The sequence below is a fragment of the Microcaecilia unicolor genome, chromosome 2, assembly GCF_901765095.1.
Source record: "Microcaecilia unicolor chromosome 2, aMicUni1.1, whole genome shotgun sequence".
Classification (NCBI taxonomy): Eukaryota; Metazoa; Chordata; class Amphibia; order Gymnophiona; family Siphonopidae; genus Microcaecilia; species Microcaecilia unicolor.
Window position 1 is genome coordinate 478,294,559 of NC_044032.1, and position 24,584 is coordinate 478,319,142.

Sequence of the window (24,584 nt, forward strand, 5' to 3'; positions counted from 1 at the left end):
TCGCCTACAATAATAGCCTACACTCGGCCTCCCAGCAGTCTCCGTTCTCTGTGGTATTCGGCCGGCACCCTCGGCTTCCTCCGGCTATCTCCTCGGAACCGGATATTCCTCAGGTACAGCAGGTCCTGAATAGTATGCAGGACACCTGGAAAACGGTCCGTGAGCAGCTGCGGAGGGCGGCTGCCATGTACAAACTATACGCGGACCGCCGCCCCGCTCCGGTGTTCCAACCTGGGCAGAAGGTCTGGCTAAGCACCAAGCACCTGCTGCTCCGGCTGCCGTCTCGACGGTTAGCGCCACGCTTCATCGGACCCTTTTCCATTCAGGAACGGATTGGAACTGTCACCTACCGGCTTCGCCTGCCCCGGTCTCTGCGGATACACAATGCATTCCACGTATCTCTCCTGAAACCATTTCAGAAGTCCCGCTGGCATCCACGAGGGGAGGCATCCGTGATTCCGGACTCCGATCCAGAGTTTGAGGTTCAGGAGATTGTAGACTCCAAGTGGAAAAGAGGGAGACTGTATTACCTCATTTCTTGGAAGCATTTTGGCCCAGAGGATAACTCATGGGAGCCGGATTCCAATGTACACGCTCCGGACCTAGTACAGGAATTTCATCTACGCTATCCACAGAAACCCGGACCCCGGGAAGGAAGGGGGTCTTCCGGGGGGGATACTGTCCCGTCTTCCGCCGGGACCAATGTGCGCATGCTCGCTGCTGGCGCCGGTGGACCGGGGGGCCCGGGGCCGCCAGGAATGGCCGGCCTTCGCCGCGGGTCCTCCGGTGGCCGGCTATCACCAGCCAGTAGGGAGAGGCGGCCATTACCTTTAGTCCGGCTGCCGAGGATCGCCGGTTGCTCCCGCCTTGTTCCTGCCAATGGCCGGCTTTCCAGTTCCAGTATGGAATCCCGGCAACATGGCGCCGGCGGAGGATAGCCGGCGTCTCTTCCAGTTGCGGGGCCGAGCAGGGGAAGCGGTGACTAGCGTCACCTTGGATTGGCTACGTAAGGCTAAACTGCAGGAAGCACCAGCTGGGGCCCCGCTCTAATAAGAAGGCCTACTTAAGGAACACCACTCCTCCTGACCAGTGCTTCGGCTTCTCGTTCCTGAGAGCTCCGCATCGTTGGATGGAACTCTGTATCTTGCTATCGGACTTTGCCTGCCTCGACCATTGCCTGCTACTGATTCTCCTTGACCGCTGCCTGCCTCAACCACTGCCTGCCTCAACCACTGCCTGCTACTGATTCTCCTTGACCGCTGCCTGCCTCGACCACTGCCTGCTACTGATTCTCCTTGACTGCTGCCTGCCTCGACCTCTGCCTGTTACTGATTCTCCTTGACCGCTGCCTGCCTCGACCACTGCCTGCTACTGATTCTCCTTGACCGCTGCCTGCCTCAACCACTGCCTGCTACTGTTTCTCCTCGACCACGGCCTGCTACTGATTCTCCTAGACCGCTGTCTGCTTCTTCCAAAAGCCCTGTCCGCCCCTTGTTCCTGAAGCCCTATAGGCTGCCCCCACCTGGAGGCTCAACTTCCAGGGAACGGCGGCCTTCCCAGGCGAAGAGTGGGGGTGGGTCGGCTGTCCTCTGGAGAAGGAGGGGTTTACTCCGCCGTCTCCGGCCGGATCCAAGAGCTCACACCAGCAAGCTGCTCATCCTTTGGCGGAGCAAGACACACGGACCGATACAAAAGCATTATAGTATTTTCAGTCTTAATCACCATCCCTTTCCTAATAATTCCTAGCATCCTGTTTGCTGCCGCACACTGAGCAAATTATTTCAACGTATTATCTACAATGACACCCAGATCTTTTTCTTGACCGCTGACCCCTAAGGTGGACCCTAGCATCAGGTAACTGTGATTTGGATTATTCTTTCCAATGTGCATCACCTTGCATTTGTCTACATTAAATTTCATCTGCCATTTGGATGCCCAGTCTTTCAATTTTCTAAGGTCTTCCTGCAGTATTTCACAGTCCGCACGTGTTTTAACAACTTTGAATAGTTTTGTATAATCTGCAAATTTGATCACCTCACTCATCATTCCGATTTTCATTTCATTTATAAATATGTTAAATAGTACCGGTCCCAGTACAGATCCCTGCGGCAGTCCACTGTTCACCCTCCTCCATTGAGAAAAATGACCATTTAACCCTACCCTCTGTTTTCTGCCCAATAACCATTTCCTAATCCACACCAGAAACTTGCCTCCTATCCCATGGCTCTTTAATTTTCTCAGGGGTCTCTCATGAGGAGCTTTATCAAAAGCTTTCTGAAAATCTAGGTGTACATCAACTGGCTCACCTTTATCCACATGTTTATTCACGCCTTTAAAGAAATGAAGCAAATTAGTTTAGCTAAGAATAATGCCTGCAATTTTAACCTATACTGCTCAAATTGAAAAAAAATTGTTATACTCTTCAAGTTCCTTGAGAGAAAAAAAGCACTCCCAGCCAGATTGTTAAGTTGAGGTTCTAGAGAAAAGAGTTAGATCTATATTTACCCACAAGATCTTAACTTTGGGGGATAATGAAGTCAAGTGTGCAATCTGCTATCAGCTTGCTGGAGGCAATGTGGTGATAGAGGTACTTTGGGGCAGATGTCCAAAGCAAAGGCGTACTGGAAGAGTATACAGTTCCAAATAAAATTGCTTACTTGGTTTTGGGTCATCTGAAACCCAGGGATCTTTTTACACAATAGAAAGGACTCAGTTGTAGACTGTTTAAATGCATCCAAACTGAACCTGATAGACTAAGATGAGTTTACTGCATTGAGACATAAGGCTAAATTGGAAAGATTTGAGGTTGTTTATAAAGTTTGTCTCCCAAAGTTGATTCTATCAGAAATTCTGCCATACATTCACATTGGAGATTCCCTGTGGGTCTGAGCTGTGATGGAATGATTGGAAACTGAGAGTTATTTTCTCCTTTTTCCTTCTCACTGTCTCTCTTTCTGATTTAATTTGATGATGATTGATATTGGGTGTATAAATTATTAGCAACTCTGTTTTTTGTTTCCTGTTGTTTTCTTTTGTACTTGGATAGAGTTGATTGAAAACATAAAGACAACTTATTATAGCTTACTTTTTTCCTATAGGTAATTCTGGATTGTTTGCAGTCATCATGCCTTTTATTGGCCCAGTATAAGAAATACTTAGATTATGATGCACGTGGATCTTTAGAATCAAATATTAAGTTCCAACTGGTGTGGCCATATCTGGAAGAAGGACCTCTGTGGTATCAGCATTTGTATTTCAAATGCCTGTAAATACAATAAATATTTGGTTTAATCGCTGGTCCAATAAAATGTATCTTAGTCTGCAAAAAGTTTTAAATTTTTTCTAGCAGTAGTTCTGCACCAAGAAAGCTGCATCTCATCAGTATATAGTGAGATAAATCTCTTAATGGAAGATGTACTTAAACAGAGGAAAAAGATTCTATTTATTTTTTTATTTTAATTAAAAGGACTGGAAAATCCGTCTTGCGAAAAGAGCACAACAGCAAACTGACAATCACTTACCCATCCAATGTACACAAAACATCTAGAAAAGGCAGAGGAGTGGCACAGCAGCCAGATGGTAAGGATTTCTTTATTTTTCTCTGCGTACCTAGAAAGCTGTTTTAAACTGTAGGTGGAATTGGTAAACCCTTGAATCTTTGTTCACATTGTTGAGGTCCTTTTTCTCCTGTACCACAGGAGGTGGTGGTGGTCTTTAAAATAACTAACGTGCCTTTTATTATCGGGACTTGTCATTTAAAAAGTAGAGAGAAAGGAAAGTGTAGGTAGAGCAGAAAAGCTGTTCTCTTATATATTACAGGTAGAAAGAAATCACAGATTTACATATTTCTTTATTTCAAGTTTGCATACGTTGGTACACATTGGCAGATTAGCTGCACCCAATGTATATGCACTGGTGAGATATTAACTGGAAATTGTACGATCACCTCAGAATTATTTAGCCTTTCTCTGCCAAAATCTCACACATGTACACCACCCACTAGGTCAGATCCAAATCCCCAGCATGGAAATACATGCATTGCTCCAAGCACATGCCATTAAAGAGGTACCTGTCCATGAGGACTGGCAAGGATTCTACTCCAGATATTTTCTTATCCTGAAGACTAAGCCCATTCTTTGACCTGAGATATCTTTAACCTATTTATCAGGAAAAAGAAGTTCAAGATCAACTCTTAGAACCATCGTGCCATTTATCTGTCAGAATGACTGGCTAGCCTTTCTAGATCTGAAAGATGTGTGCACCCTTATATACACCCATGCCATTGGAAGTTCTTAGCTTTCACATTTGAGTTGCAATTACCAATATTTAGTCTTACCATTCAGTCTGTCATCAACACCCAGAATATTTGACATGTCTTGCTATCTTAGCTGGCCATATCAGGAAAGCTGAGACATTTCTCTAAGGTCTGAGTTGCAGAACTTGGGATTAATTACTAACAAGATGCTCACCCTCACCCCAATCCAAATGCTGAAATTCAATGGTGCCCACTTAAATACCTTTTAAATATCAAATCATTCCTTATTCAAAACGAATTGAACTTTTTTGGAGATTCACTTTCAAAAGAAAACTATGGCAAAAAAACAGGATCCCAACCTGAATTCATCTTTCAAGGGACTTGCCCCTTCAGTTTCAATTTGCAATTCTATAATTCTCAAGACAATAAAAAAACATTGAGGAATGCACTCTTCATGCTACTTTCTCTTGAACAGCAGAAATATCCCACCAACATAGGCTAAATCACATAGGCATAAATCACAAATATAACCTACACAGAGTTACATGTAGTGTTCCAACATGTCTTCATTAGTTTTCCAATTTAGTCTGAGGATCCTGCCAAATAGACCCTTCTATATTATTTGCACACCATTGACAACAGCCACATTTTATGTGTTCCCAACTCGGCCATATTCGCCTTATCCAGAATGATTTTGGACAGCTTCCTTTTGAAAGTGAATATCCACACAAGAGAAGTTCAGTTCTTTTTGAATAATGAATGATTTAATGTTAAAAGGGAAAACGATCAATGAACATTATCATAATGCTCTGAGAAGGAGGAAGTTTTGAAAGGCTACAAGACTGATGATCCAAAATAAATAAATAATTAAAAAAAAAAAATATATATATATATACATACACACAGTCCACTCCATTTAAGTGTACGTTGGATAAGCACATGCTCTGTTTAACTGCATGCCGTACTTCGGTCCCGTTTTTGGCGCCATCAATTTCTATGGGGACAAACTTTGGTTTAGCGCACCACTGATAAGTGCAAGATTCGCTTATATGCATGGTTCAAGACCACTCCTCTGCAGGAAAGACTCCGCATAAGCATGCGCGTGGAATATGGAAGCCGATTCACGCGCGACAATCAACGAGATTTCAAATTTACCACCCCTTTAACTGCCACAGGCAGAATAAGCGAAAGAATGTTGTTAGAGTGTACACTGGAGTTGTCACGCAACTGTAAGACTTTATCACTGGCTGAACGAATAGAAGTTCTTAAATTAGAAAACAAACAGTCAAGCATCTATTGCTAAAGAATATGGTGTCAATCCCAGTCAAATTTCACGTATCTTGAAGCAGAAAGACCAGCTTCTGGAAGACTGGCAAAATAATACAAATCCACACCGGAAACGAAAACAGGTGGGAAAAGCTGAGGAGGTAGAAGATGCTCTTCTTCGGTGGTTTTCTCAAGTCAGGAGCAGACAGTTTCCTGTCAGTGGTCCACTGCTTTTGGAGAAAGCTAATCAGCTAGCGGAAAGTCTTGGACTAACTGAATTCAAAGCCACTGTTGGATGGTTGGAAAGATGGAAGAAGAGGAAAAACATAAAATTCGAGAAACAGCACGGTGAAAAACAAGACGCTGATGACTTTGGTGCTGAAAATTGGTTTGTTTCAGTTCTTCCTACCATCTTGAACGAGTTTGCACCTCGTGACATTTTTGATGCTGACAAAAACGGTCTCTACTGGCGAGCGATTCCTGATGGAACACTTTCATTCAAACAAATTGAAACTACAGAAGGTAAAACGTCGAAGGACCGACTGATGATCCTCCTTTTGCTGCAATATGGATGGGAGTGAGAAGTTGGAACCCCTTGTCATTGGAAAGAGCAAACAGCCCCTTTGCTTCAAGAATGTTAAGTGACTTCCTGTGTCATACAAGGCTAACACAAATTCATGGATGACTGGGGAAGTTTGGAAGCAGTGACTAAAGAAGTTAGACACTAGAATGCTGGCACAAATAGCCAATTTCAGCACAATTATCACAAAGCAACAAAATCTGATGCTTTTGTGCCCGCATTCTAGTGTCTAACTTATTTAGCCACTGCTTCCAAGTTGGCTATCAGGCCCTGATCCATAGGTTGGATCAGAGAGGTAGTGGTTGGTGGCAGGAAGACCACCTTGACGTTAGACAGTCTGACATCATCACTGTGTGCAGCACAATTATCACAAAGCAGCAAAATCTGACGCTTTTGTGCCTGCATTCTAGTGACTAACTTCTTTAGCCACTGCTTCCAAATTTCCCCAGTCATCCATGAATTTGCATTAGCCTTGTATGACACAGGAAGTCGCTTAACTTTCTTGAAGCAACCGGGCTGTTTGCTCTTTCCAATGCCGAGGGGTTCCAACTTCTCACTCTCATCCATGTTACAGCAAAGGAGGATTGTCAGTCGGTCCTTCGATGTTTTACCTCCAGTAGTTTCGGCATGTTTGAATGCAAGTGTTCCATCAGGAATCGCTCGCCAGTAGAGACCATTTTCGTCAGCATTGAAAATGTCACGAGGTGCAAACTTGTTCAAGATGGTAGGAAGAACTGAAACAACCCAATTTTCAGCACCAAAATCATCAGCGTCTAGTTTCTCACCATGCTGTTGCTTGAATTTTATGCTGTTCCTCTCCTTCCATCTTTCCAACCATCCAACAATGGCTTTGAATTCAGTTAGTCCAAGTCTTTCAGCTAGCTGGTTAGCTTTCGCCATAAGCAGTGGACCACTGACAGGAAACTGCTCCTGTCTCGAGAAAACCACCGAAGAAGAGCATCTTCTACCGCCTCAGTTTTTCCCGCCCATTTTCATTTCTGGTGTGGATTTGTATTGTTTTGCCAGTCTTCCAGAAGCTGGTCTTTCAGCTTCAAGACACTTGAGGTTTGACTGGGATTGACACCATATTCTTTCGCAATAGATGCTTGACTTTGTTTTCTAATTTTTTAAGAACTTCTATTCGTTCAGCCAGTGTTGGTCTTACAGTTCCGCTGCGACGACGACCCCGGTGTACGCTCTAACAACATTCTTTCGCTTATTCTGCCTGTGGCAGTTAATGAGGCAGTAAATTTGAAATCTCGTTGGCTGTCACGCGCCAATCGGCTTCCATATTCCATGCGCGCGCTTATGCGGAGTCTTTCCTGCAGAGGAGCGGTCTTGAACCATGCATCTAAGTGAATCTTGCACTTATCAGTGGTGTGCTAAACCGAAGTTTGTCCCCATAGAAATTGATGGTGCCAAAAACGGGACCGAAGTACGGCATGCAGTTAAACAGAGCATGCACTTAAACGGAGTGCACTGTGTGTATATATATCCCTCAAGTGCTGCTGAAGTGCTATCTTATTAAGTTGAAATTGAATGTGGCTATAGGCACTGGTCAGCAGAAGGTTTATTTTATAAAGGCAGTATAGGCATCCTGTACCTTTATAAAATATGCTTAGGCAGTGACTCTAGTAGTGTGCATGTTTTTGCCCCAAAAGATTGAAATAATCCTTGAATGAAACATTTCAAAGTAATTTGTTTTGGGTTTTTTTTTCTCCCTTAGGGATTGATGAAATGCAGCTAGGAAAAAGAGGTTACTTGACACCTGATACTGCCAAGGAATATATCATGGCTTTATGGGAAAATGAAGGTAACATAGCCAACTGCTAGAATATGTACCTGTGGTATTCACTACCATAGTAGGGGATCTCAGGTCATCATCCTAGTCTGGCCCACCACAGTTTTCACAGCCAATCAGTGGGACAAAGGATTTTCTACTCTATGCCTCTGAGACAAACAATTGGTAGCCTTATTGGTTGGGGGGTAGTATGGGGGTGCATACTGACACTTCTCCAATAAAAGATGTTTGTTATGGCGGAGGTGCTAGACCGTTCCCTCATCTATATTATATGTATGTTAATTTAAAGGGACGTTTTCAAAATAGTATCAAGGATAAGAAGTGTTTTTATCAAGTAAATCTAAGCTTGAGGCCAAGTAAATGAGCAATTTCCCTGCCCAAATTGGCAACGCCTAGCCACTCGCCTGGGGTTACCCCGCAGCCACTTAGAGGGTCTATCCCCAGCACAGCTTAGGACTGCTTGCACCTGCTGCTTGTGCTCTACACTAGCACCCTCCTCCCACTGACTGGGTCACAACCGCCTCTGGGCAAGTCTCCCACTCTCAAATTATCCTCAGTGATTTCTAGGTTACTGGAAGCTGCACTCCCAGTGGTTCGTCAGTTCTCAGAAAGCACACTCACAGACCCAATGCACAAACAACCAGGATTCTTTATCAGTCAAGACAGGCAATAAACTAAATATTGTTTATTGTCTTTTAAAAATAGAACAGTGGAACAAAATAGTGCAATTAGCAAACATTATAACAATAGCTAAACATTTGCATACATCCTAGGAAGTACCTGGGGGGAGATCAGGACACATAATTCACCAAGCCTCTGCAAAGAGATCTGTCTCTCTTTTTTCCCGGGCTAAGACTGAATCAACAGTCAGCAACTGCTGGGTAATTTTTCAAATTCCAGGTCAATCATAGCCCAGTCAACAAGATTTAAAAGTATACTGCTGCTTGCTTCCTGCTTGTGTTAAAGGTAAAGGACATTCAATTCCCTGTAACAGCTTTTACAGCAAAGAAGCACCACCTGCTGGCCAAATAGGAAAAGTACACTTCACTTCAGGACATAATTAAAACAGGAAAATATCTAGTATTTATTTTTATTTTATTTATTGCATTTGTATCCCACATTTTCCCACCTATTTGCAGGCTCTAAGTGGCTTACAGAGTTTTGTTATGACATAGTCATTCCAGGATGTCAGATACAATTAGTAATGTACAAAGGTTAAATCAGGGAAGAGAGAAGGAAGGTGTTAGGCAGTATAGTGTAGAAGGTGGACTATAATATCTGGGTGGGTTGGTGAGGTAGTTTTGTACGGCTATGGGTTCTCTTTGTAGGCCTTGTTGAAGAGATGTGTCTTCAAAGATTTGCGGAAGTTAGTTATTTTGTCAATAGTTTTCAGGGCTGTAGGTAATGCATTCCACAACTGTGTGCTCATGTAAAAGAAGGTGGTGGCGTGTATCAGCTTGTATTTTAGTCCTTTGCAGCTGGGGAAGTGCAGATTGAGAAATTTGCGGGCTGATCTTATGGCGTTTCTGGGAGGCAGGTCCACGAGGTTTAGCATGTAGATTGGGGCGTCGACGTGAATGATTTTGTATACAATTGTGCAGATCTTGAATGCAATGCGTTCCTTGAGGGGGAGCCAGTGAAGCTTCTCTCTTAGGGGTTTTGCACTTTCATATTTAGTTTTTCCAAATATGAGTCTGGCGGCGGTGTTCTGGGCTGTTTGGAGCTTTTTGATAGTTTGTTCTTTGCAGCCAGCGTATAGTGCGTTGTAGTAATCCAGATGACTTATTACCATTGACTGTACCAAGGTACGGAAGATGTATCTCGGGAAGAAGGGTTTTACTCTTTTGAGTTTCCACATGGAGTGGAACATCTTTTTTTGTCGTATTCTTCACGTGGGCATCAAGTGTGAGATTTCGATCAATGGTAACTCCAAGAATTTTCAGATTTTGTGAGACGGGAAGTGAGCAGTATGGTGTGGTTATGGTGGAGTAGTTGTTTGTGTTGTGAGGTGAGTACAAGACATTGTGTCTTTTCTGCGTTGAGTTTTAGTTGGAATGCATCCGCCCAGGAGTGCATGATTTGAATGCTTTGGTTGATCTTATTGGAGATTTCGTTTAGATCATGATTGAACGGGATGTAGATCGTGACATTGTCTGCGTATATGTAGGGGTTAAGTTTTTGATTGGCTAGAAGTTTGGCCAAAGGTATCATCATTAGGTTGAAGAGAGTTGGTGAGAGGGGGGATCCTTGGGGAACTCCACATTCAGATATCCATGGAGGTGATATGTCCGCGTTCGTTGTTACTTGGTATGATCTTGTGGTCAGGAATCCTTTGAGCCATTTGAGAACTGTACCTCCTACTCCGAAGTATTCTAGTATATGTAATAGTATTTCATGATTAACCATGTCGAAGGCGCTGGACATGTCGAATTGTAGGAGGAGTATGTTGTTATCAGTTGCAATTGCTTGTTTGAATGAGTTCATTGCGGACACTAGTACAGTTTCGGTGCTGTGATTTGACCGAAATCCTGATTGAGACTCATGTAGAATTGAGTGTTTATTTAGGTATTCAGTGAGTTGTTTCGTCACTATGCCCTCCATGAGTTTGGTTATGAGCGGAATAGATGCTACTGGGCGATAATTGGTTAGGTCCATTGTGCTTTTCTTAGCATCTTTTGGCAGCGGAGTAAGTAAGACGTTTCCTTTATCCGTGGGAAAGAGACCATTTTGAAGCCTGTGATTTACATGATTCGTGAGGTCTTTTTTTGAATTGTTTGGGGGCGGATCTTATTAGGCTGTTAGGGCAGATGTCTAATTGGCATTGTGACTTGGCGTATTTTCCGAGCCATTGTGAGATTTCATCTAGTGATATCGTTTCAAAGTTGGTCCATGATCAATCTGCTGGGCATTCCCCAGGTTTTGGGTCTAGACATTCAAGGATGCTTGTGTACTCAGTAATATTGGTAGGTATCCTGAGTCGGAGCTTTATAATTTTTTCTTTGAAGTAGTTCACAAGATTGGTTACGGGTGGGGTGTCTATATTATTAGAGGTAACCGTTTTAGTATTTAGGAGTTTGTTTACGAGTGAGAAGAGTTTGTGTGTATCCTTGTAGTTTGGTCCTATTATGGTTTTGTAGTACGTTCTTTTAGTTTGTCTGATAGTGTATTTGTATTTTTTTTGTAGCTGTTTCCAGTTTTGAGTGTTCGTCTTTTTTCTTGCTCCATGCTCTTTCTAATCTTCTGACCTGTGTTTTTAGTTCTTTCAATTCTTCATTAAACCATGGTATGGAGTTTTTTCTATGGGAGGTTCTAGTTTGAAGTGGTGTGATGTTGTCTAGTACTGTTCTGCATCTGTTGTCCCATTCTTGGAGAAATTTGGGTGAGTCTGTAGGTGTTGTCCATTTGTGGGTCTATTTTGCCTCTCGTAGTATAGGTTTTTTGTTCTTGTTTTTGTTGTGCCTTTTTTTTGTTCTCCAGCGGAGGGAAAGGTTTGCTTTGTAGTGATCGGACCATGGCGTGGCTGTCCATTTTGTTTCTATAAGTGTGAGATTAGGTTCTGATGAGAATTTGTGGGTGATAATATCTAGTGTATGTCCTTTGTTATGGGTGGGTTGCATGTTTGGCCAGTGGAGCTCCCATAGTTGGAGGAAGTCTTTGCATTCACGTACATTGCTTGAGTTATTATCTTCAAGGTGAAGATTGATGTCTCCTGCTATGAGAAGGTCCTGGATGGAAAAGCACGTATTCGATATGAAATCCATGAGGTGCATTTGTGAATCTTGCCAATTGCCTGGGGTTCTGTAAAATAGGATTAGGTTTAGGTGATCACATAGGTTGGGGTGGTTGATTCTGACAGGCTATTTCAAGTTGGGGAAGTATAGATTCTGCTGTTGTTGTGACTGTGAATTGAGATGTATAGATTATTGCTACGCCTCCTCCTTTTACAGGCTTAAAACACACTGTTTCTTCACAGTTGTATGCTGCAACGCATATATTTTTATCTGGACTTGGAGGTGTTCCCAGGATTGGAATTGAGGTGGGGACTGAAATGATGTTTTGAAAGGACTGCTTTCCCACCTTTGTACAAGGGAGGCTTATTAATTTTATGGTTAAAATACTTTATACATTTTGATGTGTCACTGTAGGACGTTGGACATGTTGTTGTGGTTTTATAGTATGGTTAAAATCCCATATTTTGGGGAAAGGTGAGGCTCTCCTCTGTCTTCTTGTAAATTTACTGTCTCAACTATAATATCTACCAATGCTGGACTGTACTGGGTGGGGTCCAATATATGATAGGATGTTGCGGGCCTTGCCTTTTGTGATCCCAGTAATAATGGGTAGGTGAGAAGAGAAAGATATTACGGGCCAGGACCAGAGCCCTAACAGAAATGGAAAAGGCTGAGAACTTTAGTCCTTTTGGGTGCATGTGGTATTGGGTCTTGCGGCTGGCTGCAGGACCTCATAGAAATGTGGTGCACATGCACAGGTTGTAGGTAAAAAGTCAAAAGTACTTTATATATGTATACCAAAAAGGCTACAGTTAGCTCTGTTACTTCACAGGCTGAGGCCCAGATGCATCAACCAAACGTAAAAAAAATCAAAATCGTAAAAGTACTTAGCGAATTTAAAAAAACGAAAAATGCATTAAAAAAACAGCTGAGAAATGTTCCGTGCGGTATTGAAAAGTACAAGGTATCATATGTCCGTAATCCCTGTCGGTAAAAGGCCTCTAAAGCATGCGCAGAGCAGCCAAGCGTTATACTGGCTGCTCTGCGCATGCCACTGTCAAAACAAAAAAAAACAAACACATGGCTCCCAAAATAAAAACAAAACTCAAAAAAGGACCGGGAGGGGGCAAAGGCGCTCGTCAGGAGCGTCCTGTTTGAACGGCCTTGCCCCCCCCACCCCGTCCGAGGTCGCCGCTGCTGCTCCCCGCATTATAAATTTAAAAAGCAAAACGAAGAAATCCTTACTTTAGAAGCCCCGGCCCCCCTCCATTCCTCTGTACTCTTCTGTCAACAGCTCCGCCTCCTGACTGACACCCTCCGCCCTGTGCCCCGCCTCCTCCGCGGGTCCTCGCCGCCATTCCCCCCCCCCCTCCATCGGGCCCCCCTCCCTCTTACCGGGCCCGTGCAGCGCCTCTCACCTCTATGTGAAGGCGCTGCACGGGCAAGATCAGCTGACGCCTCTGTCTTCCATTCTTCCTTCGCGTCTCTCTCCTTTTGGGCCCACCCCCGTCTGACGTTGGTTACTTACTTCAGACGGGGACGGGCCCAAAAGGAGAGAGACGCGAAGGAAGAATGGAAGACAGAGGCGTCAGCTGATCTTGCCCGTGCAGCGCCTTCACATAGAGGTGAGAGGCGCTGCACGGGCCCGGTAAGAGGGAGGGGGGGGAATGGCGGCGGGGACCCGCGGAGGAGGCGGGGCACAGGGCGGAGGGTGTCAGTCAGGAGGCGGAGCTGTTGACAGAAGAGTACAGAGGAATGGAGGGGGGCCGGCCGGGGCTTCTAAAGTAAGGATTTCTTTGTTTTGCTTTTTAAATGTATAATGCAGGGAGCAGCGGCGACCTCGGACGGGGTGGGGGGGGTGCAAGGCCGTTCAAACAGGACGCTCCTGACGAGCGCCTTTGCCCCCTCCCGGTCCTTTATTTTTTAACTTCTGGATTGCTTGCAGAGGGAGCGGGGAGCAGCGGCGACCTGGGGTGTCAATAAAGGACGCCCCTGGCGCGTGTTTTCACCCCCCTTGTTCATTTTTTTTTAGTTCTACATTAGAGTTTTTAGCCGGAGAGCCCTAACGAGAGGTACAGACCTCTCGTTAGATTTCTCGGTGTTTTCCTTCGTTAAACCAATCGGAAAACGTTAGTCCATGTCATTTCAAAAGGGTTTCTACACTAATTGCTCATCTGCATTCCATTTTCGTTAGCTGCTACGGTCCTCGAAAAATGGGCTTTAGTACATGAAACGGTTGACAATTTCTTCGATAAAGGGTGGTTAAAGGGTTGTTAAAGTTTTGAGCATCTGGGCCTTAGTCCTTTAAGTAGAATCTCTCTCTTTCTCCCTCTCACTACTCTTCATGGGGCTGGCTCCTAGCCTGGCTCAAATAGTGTAGCTACTAATACCGTCCTAGGTTCCTTCTGGACACACACCAAGTTCATATACTTTATGAATATTCTGCAGGGTGTTCTCCTACCTCGGCAGTCTTCTTTCCACATATTAGTGACTCCTGGAGGCTGAGAAGTAAACGCAGTTTTTCATCCCAGGGAAACTACATCTCTTCCGTAGTACTTCCCCCAGGTACTGTAGTCATATCTCTCGCTCGCTTTCTCTCTCTCTCTCCCCCTCTCTCTCTGTATCGGTTGCTTTGAGGGCCTCTCTGTTACACTCCTACCTGGCTGCTTCTGGTGGCTGCCATCTTGGTTGGTTCAGTTGTGGTGGTGGCCATCTTGGGAGGTGCAGTTTCATCAGCCTCTGAGGGCGGCCATCTTGGTGCTAGGCAGCCTCAGGAAGGAAATACATATTTGGGCGTAGAGCATCTCTTCTGATGGAGGCTGCCATCTTGAATCAGCTGCACATGTTTTAGACAGATTCCTACACTATTTAAAGCCCTGCCTCCAGTCAATCCTTGCTTCGGCTTCTATTGCTGTAGAGGTTGTAGTTCCCGTCTGTGTTCTGTTACTGGTTATCCTGTATCCTGTGTTTTGACCCTTGGATTGTTTCCTGACTACTCTGCTGTGTTGCCCAGACCTTGGATTGTTTCCTGACTACTCTGCTGTGTTGCTGCCTGCCCAGGCCTTGGACTGTCTCCTAACTACTCTGTTTTGCCATCTTCCTGGTCCTTGGACTGTGTCAGTTCCCCCGCCTGTCTGGTTGGTGACCGTACACTCCGCCGGTTCCAGAAGTCCTGGTGGTCGCCTGCACCTGGGGGCTCAACTCCCGGGGAACGGTGGTCGCTTCCCAGGTGAAGCTAGGGGTTGTCTGGCTGCCTGACTGAGCGCGGTGCTGCTCCATCTTCTCCGTGCTCAGCCGGGGCACAAGGGCTCACTTCCCCAAACGTAACACTATCTTAGGACTACTCCCTAGAGGCTTTTTGACTTGGAGACCTCTGGCCTCAGGGCATTTAACCATCTCCCTGCCTGAGCCTTGCCCCTCTGACTCATCAGAAGTAATGCCATCTACCCTAAGGTAGCTTAGCTTCAGTGAGGGGGTGAACCTATGGGAACCTGGCCATGTACCACCCACTCCCTCACAGTGCTGCATTTGTATTTGTTAGGCACTGTTAAGTCAAAGTGTCTCTGGTTGTATACCAGTGTGCGTTCATTGCAGAATAAGACAGAGGGAAATTCTGTAAAGGGCACTAAAGGTTTGGCCTAGTTATCTGAGTGCTAAGATAATAATCTATAGCGGCAAATTTGCACACCAAATCTGTTATAGAATACTAGTGTAAGTCAGCAGTTAATCACCAACATTTAGGCACACCCACTTACGCCATGTCATTAGCAGGTGTAAATGTGTGCACCTAAATGTGGTATCCTGCACATGCAACTGACAGCATTCTATAAGTTGCACATGGTGGTGACACAACCATGCCCTTTTTATGTAAACATCCCCCTTGTATTTACATGCTAGAATGCTTAGGTGACAAGTTATAGAATAACACCTAAGTACACTTACATGTGTTCCTGCCGTTTAACTGCCATTGTAGTGCATAAGTTATGCGCCAAATTGGCACCTCACTTTTGGTGCACTATGTAGAACAAGGTGAAAAGTGTTTCCATCACAGTTCCAGTGTTTCCCACTGTTCCACAACCTGTGAAAATAGTTGTCAACTAGCAGGTGAAGATAAAGGACTGAAAACTGAGCTGAGACTTCTCTCTTTCGGCATCCAGTCCAGCTCCTCAGTATTTTCTATTTTCAGTAGGTGGATGGACACACTTTTCAGCCTCTGGTTCTGAGTGCTTTGCTTCTGGTCCCAGTTGAGCTTTGCGGTTGATTTGAGTCTGCAAAGACATATCTGAACGTCTTCAGATCCCTTTCTCTGATGCCTTGTAAATTTACTTCTTCCCTCCCTTCACCTGTTTTTTATTGAACTGTCCTTTTACAACACAGCAACCTTAAGAGAAAAAAAAAGGAAAGAGTTTTTTTTGCAGCGCATGCAACAGAGTGTCAGTCCTGATCCTTTCTCATCGTGTTAAGACTTGTGGAGACTGAGAACTTTGGGGGAGCAGCCGGCAGTGGAAAATCCAACTAAAGTTTGACTCAGAAATGCTTGGAGGACTGCAGGTTCTACTTGGTGTGGGGGAGGCATCCTGACTCACCACTTGGAACATGTTCTGCTGTGGTTGTGACAGTTGGGGTGAATGACTACTCCCACAGAGGCAGTTAAGCAATGTTCCTGCTGTAGGACACGCACATCTTTGTATTTTGCACAGCATCCAAATATGCCAGGGTCTTGGGGTTCTTGGGCAGAGCCGGTGCGCAGTTTGATGTAGGAGAGCATGGGAATGGACCCCATTTTGGGGGGGGGGCCAACTGGCAGTGAGGAGCAGCCTCTGTCTGATTATGGGCGGAGCACATCTGCCATTTTACAGACTCTGGCCCCGACAGTATTCAGCTGCATCAGGATCTTTGTTTTGTCTGGAGTTTATATTGCTTTTACACCAGGCCTATTTACTGAAGCAGTGACAGTCGGAGCTGCTGCAAGGTGCTTCAGTTTCTTGCCCCGCTGCCCAGGGATTGCTTTTAAACATCCCACATATTCTGGAATAGTGGGAAGCTAGGTAATGGAAGGAGAAATTTAGGCCTTACCTGATAATTTTCTGTCTGTTAGTCCTTCCCATTAAGCCGGAGGCTCGCCTGAGATTTCTGAGATGTTTAGTCGATGCGAAGTAATGGTTCAAATAACAACTCACCTTGTATGATGCTTCCTGCATATCTCGTTCTCTACAAGTTGTCCAGTGATGAGAGATCCACACGTTTGCTCATCTGGTTAGTGCTTGGAGTAGTATACTTCACTAGTATTCGTCAACCATTTGTTATCGTTAGTTGGTTTTGACAGGTGGCCACACCTACTTCCGGTCATGTCATCCAGTGAATCAAGGATCCACCCAGGCAACATCAACTCTATACTCAAGCACTGTCCCACCCCTTTGATGTCGCGGCCCTCCCTCACTCCGTTTGCATAATCCTGACCCTAACAACTGCCTTATTTGCATAACCCCATCCCCTTCATTGCATAACCCTGCCCAAACCCAACCTTTTGGTGACATCACAGGAATTGACTTAACCACACCCCTTTTCCGGGATGGTAGTGACTACTGTACACATCATGACTCTTGTTTCACAGTACTCTCCACCATCTTGGATGGGGTCAGGTGATGAAAAGTGCATCAAAAGCACCCAACACTGCCCTCTACAGCCTTGAAGGTTCATGTGCAGCTTAAACTCCCCCCCCCCCCCCCCCCCCCCCCCCCCCCTCTCTGTCAGGAAAGGAAAAAATAATTTTTTAAAAGCCTTCAGACTACTTTAAACTAAAAGGCTTGACCCCAGATCCCCCTCCTCTTCCTACCAAGCCCCGGTGTCAGACATATTTCTTTTTCTCTCAGGAAAGAATGCTACTAACCCAGATGTCCCTCCCTCCTCCCTGAGCAAACTCCAGCTGACGGAGCCATGTGCTGTATTGTGTGAGGGAATCTACACCTCCTCCCTCTCATCCCTCATATCCTCCGCCCCTCCTCTTCCTCTCACAGCCCTCCTGTTTCAAGGCTTCATAAGAGTTTCCCGGTCTGTATGAGCTCAAACAGGCTGCTACTCTTCCTACCAAATCATGCAAAACACAGACATTCCTTTAGCAAAGAAGACCTACCCCCTCCGCAGCCCCCTCTCTCTCCATCCCTGCAGGCAGAAAAAAAAAGATGGAAAATTTCAAAGGACCTTTTAAAAAAAGCATCCTCATTTTATGATAAATGCTGTTTTTTAAACGCACACCGCCCTATGAAGTTGTGTACAGATAAAACCTAAGCAGAATTTACTTCGATCTGGAGGTGGTCAGGAGTTTAGGAGACATCGTTCCTCTGCTCAATGCCACTATAAAATATAATAAGACTCTCAAATGAAAACAGGTCAAAGAATGGCTCAAGGGGCAAGTCGCTTCTACCTTATAGCGACTTGCCCGCATTCTTATCAAAAGAAACAAAACCATAGTTTCAGAGGTGGATGCTCAGTGGCAAGCGGACTTGGTGGATCTGTCAGCTCTTCTTTTAACTGTAGCTATAAATCCTATATAATAATTTGCCCCTCCAACGTTCTACGTCTGGATGCCTGGGTTCGTAACACAATTCCCATTGGTCCACCCTCGCGTCGGAATGTGATGACGTCAGAGGGAGGATCAATGAGAGGGAAGGGAAACCAGCCAGCCACAGAACATTGGAGGTCAGGATTCAATCGCGGGATAATCGCACCCCCTCCCTCCCCCCCGTCCTCAGAGTTCCATGCCCCCCATCTCATCCGAGTTCCAGACCCCCGTGCCTCCCCCCTCCCTCTCTCTCTCCCCTCCGAGTGGCAGCCCGACCTGCATTGCCCGCCCTCTTCTCCCAGTCCTCCGCCTGCCCCTCGCCTTCCTGCGTGCCGGCTTGAATTTAAAAGTTCTTATCTCGGGGTCCGCCGGCAGCAGTAAAAGGCAAGCAGGCATGGGGCTTCAGCCTGCCTTGCCTTCTGTCTCAGCTCTGCCTCTGGTCCTGCCCTCATTTCCCGCCCTCTCATCCTGGGAATTTTTATGCATATTTGCAATTCGCACATTATATGTCCCATCTTTTGCGTACTGGGTGTGCGTTGACAGTAGTAACCAAACTACAGTCCTTTTTTACTTCACCTCAGGTGACTCGTAGTTTGGTGGCTTAGTTTTCGAAATCCCTTTACGTTATTGATGCCCGAGAAATCATATGTTGTCATAGCGTCCAGATGGACAGCTGAGCTAGGTCACTATCAAGCTCATTTTCAAAGCACTTAGCCTCCCAAAGTTCCATAGAAACCTATGGAACTTAGCCTCCCAAAGTGCTTTGAAAATATATGTATATGTGAGGGGGGATGCGATATTTGCCATGTTGCGTCTGGTGCCGTGGATTGTTTATAATGCTCGCTATAGGGAATGCCTGTTTTGAATGTTGTCATGAGCCTACTTTATTCTGAAGCAGGCGTTTTATGCTGGATGTGCTCTTTCTTCACGGTGTGAGGCCTGTGGAATATTAGAGACTACCCTTTCTCATGCTGTTTGGACTTGTTCGATAATATGGAATTTTTGGCAGAGTATTTTTTTCATTTATTAATACATTGTTTCCTTTGCCCCTGGATTTTGCTCCCTCCAGCTTTCTGTTGAGGATAACATAGTACAGACCCTTATTGTCTAAGGGGCATCGTTATTTCATGTAAGGCATGTGTGGTGGGTGTGAAGTGTATCTTACAGAATTGGTGCGTGAGAGATGCTCCTACTTACTGGCATTGGTGTAATGCACGCCAGCAGCTATTAACCCATTAGTGCCCAATGTTCCCATATGTGGGAACAAATATGGGAACACTGGGCACTAATGGGTTAACTTGGGAAGTGCGATCCGCCTCACAGCAAAGAGGAAGAAGTGGTTCTGGATGGTTTGAGATTCATATATTCAGGGCCTCTCCCCCTGAGTGCGCAGCCTCCTTCTCAGTGCTCAGCCATTATAGTTGTTGCTCAAATGAATATTAACTCTGTGCTTTTGTTCCCTCATCTTCGCTTTTTGTGGTTGAGATAAGGTGGTTGGGATATTGGGAATTTTTTTTGTTTGTTTGTTTGGGACATGTTGCTCTTAGAGTATAGTAATAGAAGGGGTATTTATTTTTATTACATTTGTATCCCGCGCTTTCCCACTCATGGCAGGCTCCATGTGGCTTACATGGGGAAATGGAGGGTTAAGTGACTTGCCCAGAGTCACAAGGAGCTGCCTGTGCCTGAAGTGGGAATCAAACTCAGTTCCTCAGTTCCCCAAGACCAAAGTCCACTCCTCCACTCCTGTTCTTGATTCTGTTTTACTGTGAAGATGTTTGGGGGTAGATATTTGGGATGTTGTGGAGGTTTTAGGGAGGGGAGGATAGCAATGTTGTTAATTGTATATTTTTGTACGGTTTTGTTTGTTTACTGATGATTCTTGTAAGTCCTTCATACTGAACTAGGCACTTGCTACAATTATTTTGATTTGTTATGGGAATTTGGGAGGGGGTGGATGGGAGAAAAGTTTTAAAAGTTTGATGGTGGACCATATTATCTATATAAACTATGCCTGTTTTGATTATTGCTATTGGTCTTTTTTTTTTTTTTTTAGACTTTTGGCAGTATTTTTTCTGTGTTTTGTCATCAATTAAAATCGTTGAACTAAAAATACATTTGCATTGTAACGTGGACAATAATTGTCTGCCGTCTGATCTTGAGCTTGGTTCTTTTCCTATGAAGATGTGAAAGCAGTTTCAGCAGTATTTCAGGTTTATTTCCTTCCCAGTTTGTATCTAGGAAGGCAAAGTACTTTATTGTAACTCATCTCAAGACTTATTTGGGTGAGTCAAGTAATCAAATAATAATAAAGTAAAATAAAATGTGTCACAAATAAGAAAATGCCCCCTTCTTTTTATAAAAAAAAGATTTCTTGCTTTGATTTTCAAGAAACAGTGGTGTTAGCTCATAAATGACTGCCTGGTTAAAGATGCCTCGAGTCTACAGGGGTGATTTAGTTGTGAACCTTTTGTTTGCCCCATTGTTGAAAATCAGTGTAAATATTTTGTATCAGGCTCTTGTCTCTGGTTATAGTTAATGAATTAGAAAGATTTGGGTAACTTCTGTATCATTTATTTTTTTCAGGTTTCTTCCTAAGTCACCTTTTCGCTGGGCTGGAGACTAGTGGGAATTGTGAGGCTGTTTTCAGCCCAGATATGTTCTTCCTTGATCTCGTCGTGGTGCCACCTTCCCGGTAACCTACATGCAGATTGCAGAAATGCATTATGCTTACATATATCTGGAAATTGGGCTTAAAACTGCAAGATGATAGTAGTAGAAAATTATACTTTTAGTACTAATTAATTGTAAAAGGGTGTTTGTGCTGTGAAATTCATGAAGAACTTATGACTGTTAGGTTATTTATTTATTTATTTTGCTGCATATATATCCCACATTTTCCCACCTATTTGCAGGCTCAATGTGGCTTACAATATAATACAACTACAATCATATTGATGGAATAGAAAATCAGAGTAAATATAACAGATAAGGTGCATAGGAATATTATGGCAATCATATTAACGGAGAAGAATTTCAGAATTATTGCTATTAAGGTTCATATGAAAATTATGTTGATTAAGAAGTGGATAACATAATATAATGATATCAGGACAAGGTATAATTGTCAGTAATAAGGATAAATGGATAACAACATAACATAATGATATCAGGACAGGGTATGATTATCAGTAATTAGGGTGTAAATAAAATAGGCAAAATAAAAGAGTTCCAATATAAAATTGTGTCTGGTGTAGTTTAGGAGTCAGATCGTTATGAGGGATCCATTTTGTACGCTTTTTTGAACAAGTAAGTCTTCAGTAGTTTCCGGAAGGTCATCGTGTGTTTTTCTTATAGTGGTTGGTAATTCATTCCATCGTTGTGTACAGATGTATGAAAAGCTAGATGTATGTATTGATTTGTATTTAAGTTCTCTGCAATTGGGATAATGGAGGTTTAAGAAAGTACATGATGAACTTTTGTTGTTTCTCTCTGGTAGATCTATAAGGTCTGACATGTAAGATGGGGCATCTCCATAAATAATTTTATGAACTAAGATGCATATTTTGAATGTAACTCAATCCTTTAGTTACAATCTTTTTCCCATAAAATACCCCAAGAAATGTTGTTAGGGTGAGTAATGGGTGTTTGCTTCGAAGAACTTTGTACTGCAACCATCCAACAAGTGGTACAGTTCTAAGCTCCTTGAGTAATCTGGGCATTTGCTAGCAGGAATAAAGCATACCGTGTTTCCCCGAAAATAGGACATCCTCCGAAAGTAAGACCTAGTAGAGGTCTTGCTTAAATTTGAAAATATAAGGCCTCCCCCGAAAATAAGACCTAGCAGGGGAGGCCTTATTTTTCGGGGAAACATCGGGGTCACCCCCCCACCCGAGATCGCCGGCTAGCCCCCTTGATCTGCGGCTCCCCCCGCCCTCAGTCGCTCCCGGAACTAACCTCTTAACCGCTTCCTTTCACCTTCGCACTCGCCGCAAGCAGCAGGGCTGGCCACTCCTTCTTTCCGTGTCCCGCCCTCGTCTGACGTTACGTTACGTCAGGCGAGGGCGGGACACGGAAGGAAGGAGTGGCCTGCCCTGCTGCTTGCGGCGAGTGCGAAGATGAATGGTGAAAGGAAGCATTTAAGAGGTTAGTTACTTCCGGGAGCGACTGAGGGCAGGGGGAGCCGCCGATCGAGGGGGGGAGCCGGCGATCTCGGGGGGGGGGGGGGGGGTGACACCGATGTTTCCCCGAAAAATAAGGCCTCCCCTGAAAATAAGACCTAGCAGGTCTTGGGGAGCAAAATTTAATATAAGACAGTGTCTTATTTTCGGGGAAACACGGTAGGTAGTGTAAAGAGTACTACTAGTAACTTACAAATGACATCTCCCTTTCTACCGTGCCTCATTGTTCCTTCCTCACTAATGCCCATTCCGTTCTTCGCTCTCCTAAACTCTGTCGTCTCCCTTACTTGACCTTTGTGAAACCCTAAAGGTTGCTGGCATTTAGAGAGCTTGTGAATAAGATTCTGGATTAGCTTTGTAGAGGAGAGGTGTGGTAGCCGTGTTAGTCCACTCTTAAAGGTTATCAATAGAGATCAAACAAAATAAAACATGGAAAAGAAAATAAGAGGATACCTTTTTTATTGGACGTAACTTAATACATTTCTTGATTAACTTTCGAAGGTTGCCCTTCTTCGTCAGATCGGAAATAAGCAAATGTGGTAGCAGATAGTATATATAAGTGAAATATGCAAGCATTACTTTGACAGTCTGACAGGGTGGGGGGTGGGGTGGGTAGGAGGTATGCATGGGGACATCAAAGTATTTCATTGATATTCTAACAGGATGGGTGTGGGTAGGTGAGAGGAGGGTGATAAACAGAGAAATACAATTTTATGGTTTATAATGGGCTAGAAAACCCAGATCCTTGTTAAGGTAACTTTAAAACAATACAGGAACATAAGACCTTTGAAGTCAGAATGATTGAATATTTTGACACCCAACAGACAGGACTTAACAAGGATCTGGGTTTTCTAGCCCATTATAAACCATAAAATTGTATTTCTCTGTTTATCACCCTCCTCTCACCTACCCACACCCATCCTGTTAGAATATCAATGAAATGCTTTGATGTCCCCGTGCATACCTCCTACCCACCCCCACCCTGTCAGACTGTCAAAGTAATGCTTGGATGTTTCACTTATATATACTATCTGCTACCACATTTGCTTATTTCCAACCTGATGAAGAAGGGCAACCTACAGTACAGGAGAGAGAGTATACTAGTCATCTCTGGGGTTTAAGTGCTGCTGCGGCATATTTGGTCTTTGTGTTACAAGTTTAGAATTGGATGGTGTGTTTTTCAAACATAAAGCTGTGCAGTTGTTTTGGTCCCCGATTGCAACATTTGTGGTAGAAAATACTGGTGTGGCAGCTCTTGTAGCCAGGTTAATTTACTCTTCATCTGGTGAGATGCTTTCTTTTTTTCCCCTCATGTTAAGGGCAATTCTAGAACTGTGCTTCTGCAGTTACACATGTCTTGCATGCACTAGTGCTTTAGCGAGTAACTGTATGGATCATACATGTGAGCAGAGCATGGATGGGACATGAACAGTTACAGTATCGAGTTTACGTCTCCAACAGCCATTGTTGTCATTGAGATCAGGAACAACCAATATGGTGGATTTTCCTTCTTTTTGTACAATTTATTTAGAGGAATCTTAGCGGAGATTGGGTGGAGACACCGGTAACTGGGAAACAAAACAGGAGCTGGGCAGACTTTTACGATTTACGCCCTGATCGTAGTTGAATAGATAGGGATGGGCTGGAGTGTAAATTTTAAGGGGCTTCAATGTTAGCTTCAGAACTTAGTACAAGAACAATGCTGGGCAGACTTCTACGGTCTGTGCCCTGAGAAAGGCAAGGACAAATCAAACTCGGGTACATATCTATTTCATTTAAAATAACATCACTCTATATTTGTTTCTTCACCGGAGGAGGCTTTCGCCCCATGGCGCTATGTAAGCCACATTGAGCCTGTAAATAGGTGGGAAAATGTGGGGTACAAATGTAAGTAACAAAACAAAAATAGGGATCACTCCGCTGGATCATAAATTATGACAAACCAAAAAACAGCGGGCATTCTATATCAGTTGTGAATAAATGACTGAGGAGGAGAGGACCTCAGACCAGTGACACTTTTTTAATCGAAAAGATTATATCAATGTGGCCACGAAAATGTAATCACTGGTCCTCTGCCAACCTCCTACCTCAATGTTCATTTGTGTGCTTCCAATATCCGTTAGTGCTAAATAACACAACCATATTCAAAAATATCAATCATCACAGCTACTTAGCTTGTTGCTGCTCCAACCAGGGGCTCCCCAACGG

The 24,584-nt window shown here is 44.2% G+C and overlaps 1 protein-coding gene across 1 annotated transcript in view; it reads left to right on the forward strand.

Moving 5' to 3' along the window:
- POLR1A (RNA polymerase I subunit A) overlaps positions 1-24,584 on the forward strand; it is a 267,806-nt gene that overhangs the window by 40,179 nt on the left and 203,043 nt on the right. The window contains exons 6-8 of the mRNA XM_030191063.1: positions 3,467-3,579; positions 7,828-7,914; positions 20,782-20,890. Of these exons, the coding sequence (XP_030046923.1) occupies positions 3,467-3,579; positions 7,828-7,914; positions 20,782-20,890 (309 nt within the window). The remainder of the gene's footprint in view (positions 1-3,466; positions 3,580-7,827; positions 7,915-20,781; positions 20,891-24,584) is intronic.